At 37.5% G+C, this 16,851-nt stretch overlaps 2 protein-coding genes across 3 annotated transcripts in view; one reads left to right on the top strand and one right to left on the bottom strand.

Annotated features, from left to right (window-relative positions):
* MCPH1 (microcephalin 1) overlaps nt 1-16,851 on the bottom strand; it is a 108,205-nt gene that overhangs the window by 17,407 nt on the left and 73,947 nt on the right. The window contains 2 exon segments of the mRNA XM_054383771.1: nt 10,446-10,500; nt 14,570-14,631. Of these exon segments, the coding sequence (XP_054239746.1) occupies nt 10,446-10,500; nt 14,570-14,631 (117 nt within the window).
* ANGPT2 (angiopoietin 2) overlaps nt 13,296-16,851 on the top strand; it is a 37,573-nt gene continuing 34,017 nt past the window's right edge. For both annotated transcript variants that reach the window (XM_054383417.1, XM_054383416.1), the window contains exon 1: nt 13,296-13,580. In XM_054383417.1, coding sequence (XP_054239392.1) covers nt 13,296-13,580 — 285 coding nt within the window. The remainder of the gene's footprint in view (nt 13,581-16,851) is intronic.

Raw genomic sequence — 16,851 nt, 5'->3', positions numbered from 1 at the left:
GTGGAGTCTCCTTCTCTGGAGACTTTCAAAACCCACCTGGGTACATTCCTGTGTAGACTACCCTGAGTGATCCTGCTCTGGCAGGGGGGTTGGACCTGATGATCTCTTGAGGTCCCTTCCAATCTCTGATATACTGTGATACTGTGATAACAGAACTTCCCCAAATACTGATTTTCTAGAATTATGAGGTTAGAGTTCAGCCAGCAATGTAAAAGTAGAACATATTAAAATTGCAGCAAGCCAGAAATCTTCCAAAGCTGTATTGATAGAACAGCATAAACCTCTGTTTCTTCCTACCAATGAATATTGGCTGCAAAGATGACTGGGTCTAGCTCTGTTCTTCTTAATATCTATACATTAATTCCAGCTTCCTTACTCCAGGTTTTGCTTGCTCTTCTAGTGCCTTGTTATCACAGTATTTCCCGTATAAGTTTATGGGAACACATACTGGTGTTTCTTCTCATTTAAGGATCATCTCCTCTCCAGACACTTTGGAACAAAACTCAAAAGAAAACAAATAAAACCTGAAGTGTTGATTTATGACATATAATAATTGTTTACATGCAGAGAAAATTCTGGGCTGGAATCAGCCACTTAGTGCCTTTGTTTAGCAAAAAAAATTACATTCACTTATTTTTCATTTCCAGGTTAGTCCAAACCTGTTGAATGCAGTGACAAAATTGGTAGCATTCATTAAAATTACAAACAAAGTAACTGATGAAAAGTTTTGGTGACCAAAGTGTAGCAAGGCTTCGGGATCCTATTAGTGACATCTATGAGTCCATCATGTGATAAACAAGGACGACAAAGTAGTATAAAGGAATTACAGACACTGATTTTTATCCTAAACCAGAGCTTTGTTTTAGCAGCTAGCTGGGGTGTCACAAACTCTTTGTAAATCACTACAGCACAGCTCAAATGCATGGATTAAATACATCAGCCAGAGAAGCCTTGCAGGTAGCGATGAATCCTTCCCAGTGTGTGCTCCTCAGCAATAATCGGAGACATCCATAAAGTTCAACAGGTTTCTGAAATTGTTTCATCTTGGCTGTTTTGTCTGAATATGCTATGTATGTCTTAAAAAACATCTTTTGGATAAAATTGGCCTTTTGACTCAGAATGCCTTTGTAAACTAATATATAAAGGACACAGTCCACACACAAAAAACCCCTGTGCGATGTCTTCCTCCTTCCAGTTTGAGCCAATTTCCCTGGTATGGAAGCAGGATGTACTTCAAGTTCTCATGTCTTCACTGGTAATAAAGGATAAAATTAGTGCCAGGCTCAACAATCTATCTTTATTAAATAAAAATAGTCATTTGCATTCTTATCCTGAATATATAAAAGTTCCTTTCTTTCTTGTCTGTAGCAAAGTATAAAATGAATGTTAGAATTACTCTAAGGTTCACAGATGTAAACCAGACCCAAAAAAAAAAAAAAAAAAAAAAAAAGCAATAGAATATTAAGACAGAGAAGCAGCATATGACTTGCAGAAAGCTGTGGCCTGGTACCACCTTCTTTGAGATGATGTGGTAGATGGTTTCTGCCATCTGGAGTAACATAGTTAATACTGAAAACATGATAAACAAAGAAAAATACTCTCAGGATTCCTCCCATTAGACTGGGAGTTGAAGTGCTTAGAAAAAACTGCACATGCATTTGTCTATTAGTTCTACCTGCAGCCACCCCACTGTAAGTTTTTGTGAGTGAAACCTGTATGCCACTATGGACTGTAGTGTGTTCTTGTTGGTAGGACATCCAATTCCAATTTAATTTGAAGTTTTCAACAGGATCAAAGGTACTGGGAAGACTTGATTCTCACTAGGTCTACTAAACATACATGCCAATAGAGAAGGGCTGAACAGTATTGGATGTTTAATTTACATTTCCAGGACTGCTAACCAGAAATCAGGATTCTGGCTTCCAAAAGTACACTTTTTTTTTTTTTTTCTATTTTTGCTGCCTTCTATTACTATTTTGCAGAGCAACATTTTCCTGCTTCTGTAAACTTGAAAAAAAGAATTATTTCCCCTAAATTTAAACTATCATTTATTAATCTAATTAGTTCACAATCCAGGATGTAACAGACCAAAATGTGTGAGTGACACAAGCACTGGCAACCCTGGTATGCCCCAAAACAAGGTAACATTTGGGTTTTTAGCCCCAGACTATTGGGAAAATTTGTAACAGCTGCAGTTTAGCTTTCAAATATAAACCAAAGTACTCACGCACATGACATATTAAAAGGCTCTTATGCTCTTCCACGCAGATACATTGTTACCTAGAGATGTAAAGGGGAACATATAAGAATTTTTGGAAGACTCAAAACCTATATTGAATATTACCTTTGAAAATCCATCATTCACTTATGAACATTAAACGCTTTAAAGTTTTAACTGTAAAGCATTGAATAAACTAGAAAGTACAGAATACATGGCTATTCCAGCTCAGAGACCTTGTCAAAAGTGGACTGGAACAGCTGAGTCCAGAGTAGAATATAAACATTAAAACAGAATAAGGATTTAATAATCTTTTATTCCTGTGGTTTTATTCTGGTCTGTATCTTTTCTTTTTGCTGAGCTTGGCAGATGTCCCACATAACAGGGGATGTCCTGTATTACACAGTCCAGTCTTGTTTCTCATATGAAAAGCATATGGGACATGGTTTTCCACATATTTTCATAGAAACCAGGCTGTTTTTCAGAAGTCTAATAAACTGGAAAAATGTCACAGTGCATACATGGATAAAACCTGCACACAGAGCAGATGCAGCTCCAACTACAGTGTATTTGATGTCTACATGGAGAGCTGTTACATAGTCCCAAACTGTCCTGAATGTCAACATTTAGTATTCAGTACTTTCAACGCTACTAGTAAAAAATAAATTAATTAGGAAAGAAAAAAAACCCAAACCAACCAGAACACAAAACCAACCACGACAACAAAAAAAAAAAAAAACAAAAAAAAAACAAAAAACAAACCAAGAGGCTTTCTCTCTCTTATTTCTAATTCTGAGAACTTTGATTTTTATCTTTTATTCATTTAAATTATTTCTTTCTCTGAGCTCTAATTATAGGGCAGGGCAATGCTTACTAAACAAACTGCCACTTAGTTTTTTTGGGAACAGATGCCTCATTCTGGCAGGGAAAAGCCAGCAAAGAGATGGGATTTGATGCATGAGCATTTAATGAATTTATGAACACTGAGAGACCAAAGAGAGTGAAGTGTCGCTTACTGTAAAGCCTGATTCTCATTGGGACCAGCCATGTAAGACTATATTTTAGCTAGTGATGGCACTTCTTGAAAATACTTCTAAATGTTTAACTGGTTCAGTGAATGTCTTGGTGAGAAATTTGTATTTAAAAAAAAAATCTCCACTGTATAAAATTAATGCAAACAGCAGCGAGTTGAGGATTCACATATTTGGGTTTATTTTTAAAATACACTTGTATTTCAAATAAAGACAGTTCTTGGCCACTGTGCATGTCATTAACAGCTTCAAAAGCCTTGGGCCATCCTCTATGAGCCGACAGAGGGCATTTGTAAATTATAATAATGGAGAACAGACCCACACTTTGTTTACTTCAGCAGCTTCTGACCATTGTACATGCTAGACACCTCAGAATAAAGGTTCTGACATACTAGAAAAGCCTTCTAAATGAGAGGCCCACAGTTTGATCTTAAGCATCATAATTTTTCTTGGCCCTCCAGGCCATCAGTTTATTGAAATCACTGTCTCAATAGTATGTGTCATTTTGCTTTATTGAGTGTACTGCAGATTAAAATTGTGGGCCAACAGAATTTGGTAAGAGGTAGATTAGTGCAGATTTTCTCACCCTCTATTGAAGAAATAGCAAGGTAAAATACAAGAATACAAAGGAGCCTGCTTCACATAGAGTAAATGTTCCAAAAGAGAAGTTTTAAAAGTCAAGTTAATAAAAACCAAGAGCAGTCTGATTTTGATATAAACTTTGTGGCTTGTTGTGTTGATAACGTCTATGAAGTGCATTTAAGAAATTATTCATTGTAGATATATTTTTTTAATTGAAAAACAAAAAAGGCAATTAAGCTGTTGATTCTCAGTTAACTTTTCAGTTAGCCAAGCAAGTTTGCATGTAGGCAATAACAGTCTATGAAGCACAGTCTCACTCTGACGCTTTTAGTAATACCAGTAGAATAAATAATATTAAATAAAGTTGATGAAATAATTGTGTTAGCAGTTTGCAGGCATTAATATTAGCTTGTGGCTGACAAGTTTGATTTCATGGCTGTGAGAAAATGCAAGGATAACTTCAAATATATTAATTATATTTTTATCATTTGAAGAGGGATATTTTTTCTATAAGCACTTTTCACATGGAGGCCCAACATAAGCATTTTGATTTCTTTCAGCAAAGTGATGAGGTTTAACACAAGAAAACAAGAGATGAAAAAGCTTATTAGGTCATTTAATTCTTACTGCTGCCAGCACAGGATTTTCCTTTACATATTTCAGTGTTCTGCCTGTCCATATTAAATTACTCATAGAACAGGGATTCCACCACTTCTTGTGAGAAGCTTTTCTACAGCCTCATAGACCTAAGCCTCAGAAAATATTTCTTTTTACTTGATATAAGATTAAAACAAAGTTTAGGCCACGACTTCTAACAGTTTCCCTGTCTGCCATAGTCCTGCCCGGAATACTTCACAGCTTATAGAAACATCAGTCCCTTAGCTAGCCCATCCTTCCTTGCCATCTCTACAGGAGGGTGCAAAGGGATTCCAGAACAGGCACTGCTTAAACATGTCAACTGACATTTATTTAGTGCACGTAATCTTGAAAAACATGCCTACAGAGCAAAAGAATTGTCTTTCCAGGGTGAACAATCTCTTTAGAGCCAGTTTCTTGGTGGACTGGTTTTTAATCAATTCATACTACATGTGAATCCATTACTGAGAAAGGTAAGAGTCAAAACAATACAGTTTGGATTAGTCCAAAGTAAAATGAACAAATACTGATAATATATTAATAACATCAGTTTAAGGTGGGACAATGGAACTCTACTCAAGAATACAATATTCATTAACAGAAGAGGAAAATACTCTACTCCTGCTGAGTTAGACATTCTAATCGTCATAGCATTATCCAGTAAATATTTTAAGATATGCATTTTTCATCCTAAAAATATACTTAAGTGGGCAGTCAAAGGAAGGCAGAAATTAGTAGAATAATATCAGCTGGTCATTAATTTGATGAATTAGATATGAATTTATTTATATTAAAGAAAAATACTATTCACTGGACATTGCTGTTAACATCCCACAGGCTACAGATGAAGTAGCAACAACTGATAGTATATAATTTAGCATTCAGGGTGAAGCTCTATAAGTTATTCAAAATGGAATTTGCTCAAAGATTGACTGAAGACACTGACTTAAACTGAGAACATACAGCTACAATCAAGACCTCCTACAATCAGTTTAAAATCAAGCTAATAAGCAAATATTGAGTGATTTGATAGGATTTGTAAATATTAGTCTGTTTGACTATGGCTAGCCTGAATGAGGATTCACATTCAAACAATAAAGACACCACCAATGACAGTTCTTCCATGCAGACATGGACCAAAGACACCACCTCCATGAAGTTCAAGTTTGACAAAAAAAAAAAGATTTTCAAAGATATGAATTTTCTCTGTGTAGTGAAACTACTCAAGCAATAATTCAGATTTGGAAAAAAGCAGAGTACCAGCAAGAGGAGTTTTTAATTAGTTTGTGTTGGGAAGAAAAGATACCATTTTAACAATAGGACACTCATAAGAGATTTGACCTTCTGTACATATTCCACTGGTGATGGAGAATTATCTTGCCAAAGAATGATTTATTTGGAGAGATAAAGAACAAACTGTTACTCTGCCAGCGAGGTACTTATGTTAATATTTATGCATCAATAAGAATTTCACTGGATGGTTATATGGAGGCAAGAAGTCCAAGTTCAAAAGAGCCCTAATCTTAGTCTGCTAGCAGTCTTTCTGCTGTCTCGTTACAGGTTCTGATGCCTCACTAACCATGGAAAAAAATTGTTTAGTTCCTTCCTTTGCTTGTACTTCAGCAAGATCAATGATTAAAACAATGCCTGATTTTTGTGACACAATCAGCAAGAGGGCAGGCACTGTTTTTGAGAGCTATTACTGAACTATATTTGTCAGTAACGAAAAAGATCTATCTTTATGGAGTGCAAAAATGGTTTTCAGTTGCTCTGTCCTCTTCAAATTACACATCTATAATACAGTTCAACAAACATGAATATACAAAAATATGCTGCAAATATTGTTATTGCACCCTCCATAAAAAGGTTAGCGTATGTGCTGTACTTTTTTCTTGAGGGAAACAGATGTCAGGAACTAGGTACCTTACTGTTGCCATAAATGTCCCCTCTCTCTCTGAAAGCTTTGTTTATTCCTCTTACACAGTTTCTCACTTCCTTTTCATTCTCTCTGTGACATCAGTTTATCTTTGAATTCAGATTCTTCACTTGAGCATGCTCTTCAGAAGTATGACACGCTGTTATTATCAAGTAAGTGTGCTATTACAGGATGAGAGAGCCTTCTGCTAAGCTGGATGACTGTTCACAAGAGGAAGGGTTTAAATCAGAGGGACTGGGGTGATTTGTAAGGCTAGATTACTGTCAACTGCTTCGACATTTTTAAAATACATTCCTTTAAACAGACGGCACATGCATTTTTCTTTAGGATGTCAGTAAGGCAGATTTCTCATTTTCCAAAAGCCTTCTGGATTCCTTCACTGTCTTTCACAGCATTCACATAATACAGCAGAAGTCAAAACCTTACATAAAGGTTTTAGGTTTAAATTGTCCAAATGCACAAAACTCTAATTAAAAAGACATTTTTCACAAAGCATAAAAACAGTAGATGAGCATACAGAGGGTATGAATATTGATAATTTTTTTTCATGTGCAATTCAATAATAAAAAGTAAATATGTATGTGGAACAATGCATATTTGGAATATGGAATATTCCAATATGGAAACAATTTATAAAAAGAGCTTCTGAAGGCCTTACTAGCTAGTTGCTACACATTAGGATGCAAGCAAGTTACTCCATTTGGTTTCAAGCTGATGGCAACCTGCTTAAACAAGTGGTGTATCATGTTTTGCCCAGTATGGGACATAGATGGAACACATCACTAAAAACTGCCAAAGATATTCAGCAGTCAAATTGCAAGATCCTTACCATTATCTGTAATTTTCATGTTCATTTTGCACTCATGGTATTTGCATTTAACATGTAGTTACACTTGTTGCCAGCTAAAGTTTGCTGTCATCATGTATCTCTGAAGAGAATAAGCACGGGCTTTGGATGCTACAGCCAAACAATATAAAAATGTTCATAATCCTGGGACTCACCTCCTACTTCTGTATCTGGATGATTCATCTTTCAAAGATGAAAACAACATTCATTATTAAAAAATGCTCATAGTGAAAGAAACCACCATCTGTTCTACAAATAGGAATTTTGTCATCTAATTTTATCAGATATCTGCCTACATTATTTGTATAGATTACAGCTTTATAGATATTTGTACATTCTACTTCAGACAATCCTTGAAAAATGGCAAAAACTGAGCAAAATTATTGAGAGAGGCAGAGCTAATATAATAAGCTTCGTAAGCAAGTCCCATTTCAAATGTTAGGGAGGAGCTAGACAGAATGCTCAAAAAATTCAGTGTGTTGATGATGGGAACAACATAGGAATTTTAGAGATATTAATGAAAGCATGACATCAAAAAAGGTAGAGAATAAAATTCCAAAGGAAAAAAGAGAGATAAACATAACCTGTAGGTTACAGATTTAAATGCATTGGAAGTTTGAGGCAGTATCAACAGCAAAAAGGGGCTAGCATGAAAGCTTTTCAAATGATAGATACAAAGTCTGGTTTTGGTTGCATTATGCTTCCACTAATGGTGTGACATCTAGGAGAAGTACCATGTACTGAAATGATGGATTGGATATTCTGAGGCAAGGTGCAAGCAAGCAGACTGAGTCACCAAGACAGAGAGGTAACTGAAATTTTCAGTGTGTTCAGATAATTGACTTGTCCCTTTGACAAAAATACTATATGAGAATTAGTGGGTAAATGCCCTCCTTTGAAAGGAAAGGCACTCAAAAGAGCCATGAGGGAACATAAGAGATGGAACAGAAAGACAGCTATAATGTTACACCAGATGTTATGAGTAATTAGAAATAAGTAGAAGCTGAGAAAGTGAGAGGAATCCTTAGATTTCATTAAAGAAGTCATGAGAGACTGATGAGATGGAGAGGTGGAGAAGTTCATACTGAATAAAAAGCATAATAGGCAAGTGGTGGGGAAAGGAGGAACAATTGATAAGATATTACCACTAGTTTTATAAGTGGTAAAGAACTGAACTGGGAGTCTTGATGAAAACAATTTGTTTTGGCTTATTAGAACACATAAAAATCTGGCACTCTCCTCTTTCAAAGAGAGTATAAGATCTGAAAACAGATAAGATTTTCAGCAGGCTAAAAATCTAGCAGAGTCCAAGATCCTGTTCCCTGTTTTTTAAGTTATGAGTTCATGAGTCTTGTCCTTGTTGACATTTCTTCCTGAGAAACATCCTAAAATACTCCAAATGAAAGAAAATATTTTGAAGCCAGCAAATGCAACTACCATAAAGTAATGTTAAAGTACCAGGAACCAAAAGTGTGGCCTTAACATTGAGTGTCAAAATGTGAAGAATGTAAATACCAGGAATATATAAAACACTTCATTAATTTATTCCGTGTTTCGGATAACTTTTCATCTCAGATTTGATTTTGAAGTTACATATTCTCACACTACAGCATTTTCATTTATGTATGTAGATCAAATAGCCCCCTAAGAATGCAGCACCAAAACCTGCTTGTTTACATTGTTCTGCCTTTCTTTTGCACATATATCACTACGTACTTCTCCCTTGATAAAACTAAAAAACTGCTGAAATGAGAACTTGCTTATCTACTAAATCAACATCTTGAAAGTTTTAGGTGGCAAAGTCTGCAGATAGCAGACTAAAGCCAAGTCAACTTTTTCTTCTATTACCTCAAAAAAATTTGTGCTTCCTTTTATATCAGAGATCTCACAAGATCTCTATATTTGCCTGTCAAACAGAAGCTGTGCAGCTGCAAGTAAAACAGTAATTAGAAAGATAATGTTAGTGGTATTCAGGCATCTCTCTCAAAGCAGCTTAGTCATATGCTGTATGGAATAAAACCAGGATTGGCTGAGTAAGGGAATTTACTGTTTCCCAGGAAAGGAAATTGCCTGCAACACATCTGGCAAAATGTTTTAAATGCTTAGTTTTGACAAAATATACACTTTGGTTCTTCTTGTAAGGTGAGTTCTGTAGAGTGGGTATCTTCTCTCTAAAAAGGGAAAGATCTAATTCATACTTTAAATACACCAAGTTTGCTATTTTATGTCAAATACTATATACACTTGGCTATAAAACAAGCAGGAAATCACAGGCCAAGCAGCTATATTTCAGTTTGGAGAATAAATGTACCACTCCATATCAACAGTAGAAATAAAAGATGAAGAGAGCAATGAACATGAAAAAACAAACAAACACACGGAAGAAGCAACTGTTCTGATTTACTTTGTACTCAATTTCATACTGGCATATATAACATTCCATGCCAAATTATTTACATTCCTTTCTACTTCAACATGTCTAACAATGGGATGTTCCTTCTCATAACTGATGGGAGACAGATCTCTGTCATTCAGCTTTTCTGGAACAAGCCTTGCCCTATAAACAGACTTGTTATTATGCCTCTAAGGCTCAGTAAAACAGCTGTATTCAGGCATCTTCCTTCTTCCTTCTCAGTTTTCAAAGACAGAAATGTATTTAACTTGCCTTATTTTTCACACCAGTTTTCTAAATTTAGCTCTTACTACTTTCTTTCTCCCTGAACTCTGACTGGCTTTGACTCCCTGGGAAGGCAGAGAAGACCACTTCCTCCTCAAACAGCTGGGAAAGCTGCTCCCAAAGGGATAGAAAGGGTGAAGGATCACAGTCAAATGCTCCAAAAGATGCACCAAATACGGCACTATCCTGCAGTGAAGAGTTGATGGGATGTATATTTATTTTGTTGGCAAGGTGAACGTTTGCTAACTTTCTTGGGCAGTGGGAAAGAGCACTTCATTAAAGCGATATGAGTCCATTGGACCCAGATGGGGAAACAGCAAAATCCTCCCTCAGTTAAGTGTTGGGGGTTGCATTTCAGTTATTGCCCCTACAGCCTGGAGGTATCAGTGAAAAGCTGGAGCAAATATTACCATGGGGAACTTCAGGGTGCTTATCCAAGAGCTAGATGCATGTCAGAGTAACTATCTGGTGGTGCCTGCTGTGCTGGTAAGGGTCTTCTATTGGAGATTTGTTGTCACTTCTCAGAATAACAGCAGCACTTCCCATACCTTTTCCCTGGATAGCTGATAGCTGCTATAGTAACCGGCCATTCATTCAGTCATTCATTCAAAAAAACCCAAAACAACAACCAACCAAAACAACTCACAAAACAGCCAAACCCAGCCAAAAATCAGTAAAAGGTGGACTAGTTTCTCTTTCCAGTATTCATACAACCACAGTTCTCCCTAGTGGAGGTCCAAGATACAGCAAGTCCTGTTAGGCATCCTCCAAATTCAGTTTTGCTCCTCGCCCTCTTACAGCTCAAGGGCCTCCCGGGGTCAGGCATGGACCTTTCCTAAAAGAAAACAGACTCCAGTTCAAACCTTTAGAGACACTCTAATCTGTTCTCAAAAATCCAGCAAAACTGAGCTGTCAGATTACGTTGGTGATCTGATTCACTAGAGTGGCATATAGATGGCAGGCTTCATAGCAATTCAGAAACTACTGATTTAATTGAGCCTCTCATGGAGATCCTGTCTAATGAATACTCAGCATCCCTTAAATCTTCTCTTTTATACAGTTCCTTGAGTAGAGGTCTAATAATTAAAAAGAAAACTTATCAAAGACCACACTAGTCAGTCTCATCTTTAATAGCTAACCAAAGGATTAGGAAAATCCATGAAAATATCAGAGAAATTATCCTCCAGTTCTTCCTCATTAGGAGACAGATACTTTCAGGGCTGGAGCAATCATTTTCAGCACTGCTCCATTGAAGGCCCTATATATTTTGCAGTAGCTGTGGGAGGAAAAAGCAGGCAACAGATCAATTGAAGGACAAGTACAAGCCATAACAGAAAATTCTCATTTATCTTAGCAAATTAAAAATACTCAAATAACAGAAAATATTGAATTTTAATGTCTGGTTAGATACCTAGAAATGCTTTACACAGTCTAGTGTAGAAGTCTAATCCTACATGCTGTCTTCATTGGATAATAGTAGGTTTCTCCACTACCTTGCAACAGACTGTTATTCACATGGAATTAAACATTTTTGTTTGTAATGTAGAAAGCAGTATACAAAAAGCTTTTCAAAGTTCATCAACAATGCAGACAGCTGTCACATTAATTTGCTTTGCTATTGCAATACAAAGTTGAAGGAATGGAGAATGGATAATTTATACATCAAAACTCCCAAATATCTTGATTGTATCCCAAGTTCCAAACATATTCCTCTATTTCCTCTGGTTGGAAGGATGAAAAATGGCAGATGAACATGCCACAGGGTAAAGGTCACAATCCAAGTATAATTGGAAACTTTTCTGGAAGTCTCCAGAATTGAATTCTAGAGATTTTCCTTTCTAGAGGTAACTATGTAGTACATAAAGAAATCCCAACAGCTTCCAACAATGCAAGGCATGAATTTAAGCTGTTACAACTATTTTTGACAATGCCTGAACACAACTTCCAAGATTTAAAAAGAAAAGGTCACATTAATACACTATATGACATACAGCAAGTTGTGCAAGAAAGTCTGTCCTAAGAAAACCTGAGGCACACTGGGATTTTCCTCATGTAAGAGAAACTTTGGTCTGTAATTCATGCTAGTTTGACATTCCCTTTGTTTATTTTAATCACGAAAAATCTATAGCTTCCAGATCTAGACTGAGCAAAACTCTCAGGCAGTTTGTCTTCAGGAGTCAGTATCCTATCATGCTAGTTTTAAAGAAGACACTTTTTAAAACAGAGAAGTAAACTTTACCAAAATTTAAGTGGAATCAACTCTTTCCCTGGATCTGGTGAGTTGGTTAGTAATTTTCTGCTTTTTCATGATCACTGACTGTTGCAGAGAACGTGGGAGTAGGAAGTAGGGGAAAGCTTCTTTTTATTCTTATATATACATTTCAAATACTTTATTAGAGAGTCCCTCACCTTTTATGGGTATATCCAAGGGTACAGAATTGGGCTAGGGGGAGCTGGCATGGTAACTTCTCTTCAGCCGTGTCACTGCCTGGGGCATGCTTTGTTGCCCCTGTGTCTGGACAGTTATTCCTCTTCGAGTCCCTGCTGACTTGTGATTTGGAACTTTTAATTAAACCCCCTCTCTGGTTCTTTTGCAAGGATGTGCTGAGGCTTGCTTTTGTATGTTGAGGACAGTGGCTTTCTCTGGAAGGACACAAAGCATTAAGCACAAATGAAACCACATCTTGGTTCAGCGCATGTAAAAAAAGACCAAGCAAGCCTGGAACTATTGGGTTTGGGTTGGTTTAATTTTTCTTTTTTTTTTTTTTGACAGTGTTTTACAAGCATAGTTGGAGGCTATCGGAACGGATTGCTCTGTCTAGGAAACCCTTAATTAGAGCCGTGCTGCAGGAATTCGCAGGGGTCCTGTTGCTGCCTGTTCCTCCCGGGGGTTCCCTCTCTTCACGCCGCTCCGCGCAGCTCCGCACCCGGGCCGCGCTCTCCCCCCCCGCCCGCTTTGCACATGCCTCCCCCCGCCCCCTCCCCCAGGCTGCAGGAAGGCACTGGCGAGGCTGGGAGGGAGGAGCAGCTTCGCTCCACATGTCTGCCTGCTCTTATCAACTTATCATATAAGGGAAGCGAAGTGATTGATTCGGGTACCGGAGCGCTGACGCCTTGGCAAGGGCAGGGGGAGAAAGCTTCCCGGGGGCTGCTGGTGCTCCCCGCATCTGACAGCTCGGCGCAGGGCGGCGGGGCAGAAGCCGGCGCGCTTCCAGCTGTGAGCGGGACAGTGAAAAAGCCCAGCCCGCCCTGCCGCGGGCGGCACATGGCACCAGCGCGGCCGCTCAGCGCAGGTTAGCCCGCTCCGCGCCCCGCTCGCCAGCGCCTGCAGCTCGCTCGGCTCGTCGGTACAGACCGCCAGAGATAAAATGCAGTTGACTGCCTACTTCTTCTGGGGCTGCGGGATTTTCTTAGCTTCAGGATACAACTCCTTCAGTAGGAGCATGGAGACGATAGGCAAGAAGCAGTACCAGGTTCAGCATGGGTCATGCAGCTATACCTTTCTTTTGCCCGAGACGGACAACTGCCGGTCTTCTACTTCTTACGTGTCCAACGCGGTGCAAAGGGACGCACCTTTAGACTATGATGATTCAGTTCAAAGACTGCAGCTACTTGAAAACATCATGGAAAACAACACTCAGTGGCTAATGAAGGTAAGAGAATATAGTTTCTACTCTAAAAATCTTATTTGCAACATCCCGTTATCCATTTCACTCTGTATTTTCTTTTTAAACTTCCATCAGTTTCTAAATGTACCAAATGCATTATCTAAATTAAATTTACGAATTATTTTCCAGTCAAAAAGTTGTTTTCAAGTCTGAGAACATAATTTTACAGGTAATAAGGAACAGAGAACTGTCCTGCAAAGCCTGTGCTTTAAAGTTTGTCACTGCGTTTGCGTTGCTTGGACAATGTTACACATGCAGACAGACGGTGTGTCTGAAACCTGTGACACGAACCAGCCACTAATTTATAACTGACTGACAAGGGCTATTTTATCTGTGTTTAAAGAACACAGCACGTACCTTTACCCAAGCATCTTTGAAAAATGTTATTTGAAAAGTGATTTTAAAACTTGCACATAGAAATTAACATGTTAAACTCCACTGATGGAGAACTGTAATTCTAAGCATAGACTGCAGGTCTGGCTTGCAGTGCCATTAGCCTAGTGAAGTGATAGAATTTCAAGAAAGTTCATTAGCGGATATCCTTTGCATCCTGTAACATTTCCACTCAAATACACCACATTCAAGGGGAAAATATTCTGGAAAAGGTGCTGCAGATGCCACATAGCTTCCTTTAATGCATCTCCACTGCAGCCAAGGGGAAATGGCATGTTTATTGCCAACGTAGCAACATTTGTAAAATAATACCTGAAACAGCAGGAAAAAAGTGTACACTGTGTATATTCTTAATATTACTGGAGAATAAACCTAATCAAGATTCCACATTTTTATAGAAACTAATCAGATTCTAAATGCTCTATGGTTCAATAGATTTTGTTTTAATAAACTTAGTACCTGAAAAAAAAAGTGATAGTATAGTTGAATTGCATAGTAAATTTATGAATGTGTATGTTTCATAAGAAGCCTGTCTTCTAAGCAACACATATTTTGAGGACTTAACTGAGTAGTTGACGTACTGCCTCCAAATAAGAGTTCCAGTGATGTCATAAGGGGGCCTTTCATAATGGAAGACATTTTGCTGCAAATTGAGAGAATTCAACAATTCTTTACAATAAGTAGCCACTTCTTGCATGACAATAAATCAATTTTGCATCGGGGTTCACTTCTCTCAGCAGTTACAAACTTGTAGAACTAGCATGATATAACCAAAGAAACCTGCTGGTGAATGTGTGTATGTGAGAAACAGAAGTCACACTTAAAAGCAGAAAGCACAGTGTTTCATCTAGCTGGAAATGAACCTTGAAGCTTAAATCAATAATGCATACACTCAAAGGCCGAAGTGTGGGCCTCTCAGTCTATCTTTATGGGTTTAGGATGCTTAATTTAGACACCCAAATAATGTCACTTCAGTAGCTTTTTTTTTTTTTTTTTTTTTTTGTAATCTCACAGACAAATATACTTCCCTCCACATATTTACTTGTCTTTCTACTTATTAATTTACAATGCTCACTATTGTCATGTTAAGACCAACATTAACAGATGTGCAATGCAGGATGAGAAACACACAAAGTAAAAGAGTCTAATCTCCCCAGCTGCTAAGCAATTTCCTAACATAAATAGTAAAATCACACACAAGACTTCAGTGCTAAATGCCACTACAGTAGGCAAACATAGTATCATAAATGGCATCAGGTAAACAGAAACCAGTAAGCAAATTCCAGCATCCTTATTTAGTAAAACCCGTGCTTTTTCCTGTTAGTCCCTGGGAAATGAGTTACAAGAGGAATAGGATAAGTATATCTAACCTGTTCTTTGGGGGATCAAAAGACAGAATCTGTTTTATGAGACAGAGAATTTCTTTTATTTGAGCAAAGATTACCAAATATGATGCTTTAGAATATAGCCTGTTTTTTTTCCCCTGTCTGTTCAACAGCTAAACATCCTGTAAATTAATTGCTCTTTGCCTTTTTCACTATTTTAACACCTGCTCTTTATGTCATCTGTTTTGTTCACAAAGAGTCTCCAACAAAAGTAGCTTTTCCTCAGATTTGCTGTGCTAGGGACACCTGGTCTGCAAGTGAAGATGAAAAGCAAACAACAACCTTTAGAGTTGCTTACAGAGTTTACTTGCTGTTTTTTTAAGGTCACTTATACACATTCCTAGATTTGTATTTCAATTTACCAAAATATAATGGTAGATAAGCCATGGCAAACAAACCAAAATTGTTAATTTAGTCTGCACACTGCATTGAATGTGTATTATAAGACTGTTTTTAAAAACAACTTCTCAGAAGTTGCACAAGAAATTGCTTTAGATCTTGCTTTTTTTAAAAAAAAATTTTTTTGCACATTTAAGAGGCAATAACTGTTTGGTTTTGAAGTTGTGTAAAAAACCATACATTTCAAACTCCTGGTATGTATTAACATTTAAACATTGTTCCTGAAATACTGCACATCCCAAAAGATTTTAACACTCCTCCCCCCATCCTGCCTTTAATCCATCAACTAAAGGAAACGTTCTGTTTCTGAATGAACACTGGGCTGTATGAATGGACCGGCATGGGAAGTGTGCGTTTCATCTGGTTAATGGACAAACACAATGGAAAGAAAAAGGAGTTACGTAGGATAAGGTTCTTTTTTGATCTACTCCTGCATAGACAGCAGAAGACACTCTTTGTTCTACAACTGCTCCAAATTGCTGCTTTATGAAAACACAGTTTTTGGTCTGAACTGTTTTAATGCCTTATGCCACTGCTGTATGTACCATACCTAACACTGGAGATTCTCTTTTCCAAAGCAGATTATGCTGAAGTGTTCAGATGACATACTATAACAAACTATTCCACCTAACCCAGTGTTTAGTGGTAAACCAGTAAGTGATGCTGTGGAGCAAAGGCCAAAACACTAGATCAGTTGTGCAGCAATATATCTGAAATGAACTTTCCTCTTTGAGTTTCCCTACCTTGGGATCAATTTATATACCGAAGTGCAAGATTTTTTTGCAATGAGCATGTGGGCAAGGAGAACAAATAATAAGATTTCTGAGGGTAGCAGATTGGTGTACAGCTGAGAAATTTTAAATGTAGACATAGAATCGTTTTGGTTGGAAAAGACCTCTAAAATTAAGTCCAACTATCAACATGTATGTTGGCTATTACACTTTGAATTTTTTTAACAGGAAAACACCATCAAGTTTTCAGATATTCCTAGAAATCAAGTAATTCCCTTAGGTTCCTGAATTAATGGAAGCTTTACTATTTGAACCATGACATTTCTACTCAAGGAACTGCATTTTTTC

This window comes from Indicator indicator, chromosome 9, assembly GCF_027791375.1.
Source record: "Indicator indicator isolate 239-I01 chromosome 9, UM_Iind_1.1, whole genome shotgun sequence".
In the NCBI taxonomy this organism is placed as follows: Eukaryota; Metazoa; Chordata; class Aves; order Piciformes; family Indicatoridae; genus Indicator; species Indicator indicator.
The sequence above is the reverse complement of the archived record's forward strand: the minus strand, read 5'-3'. Positions and strand labels throughout refer to the sequence as shown.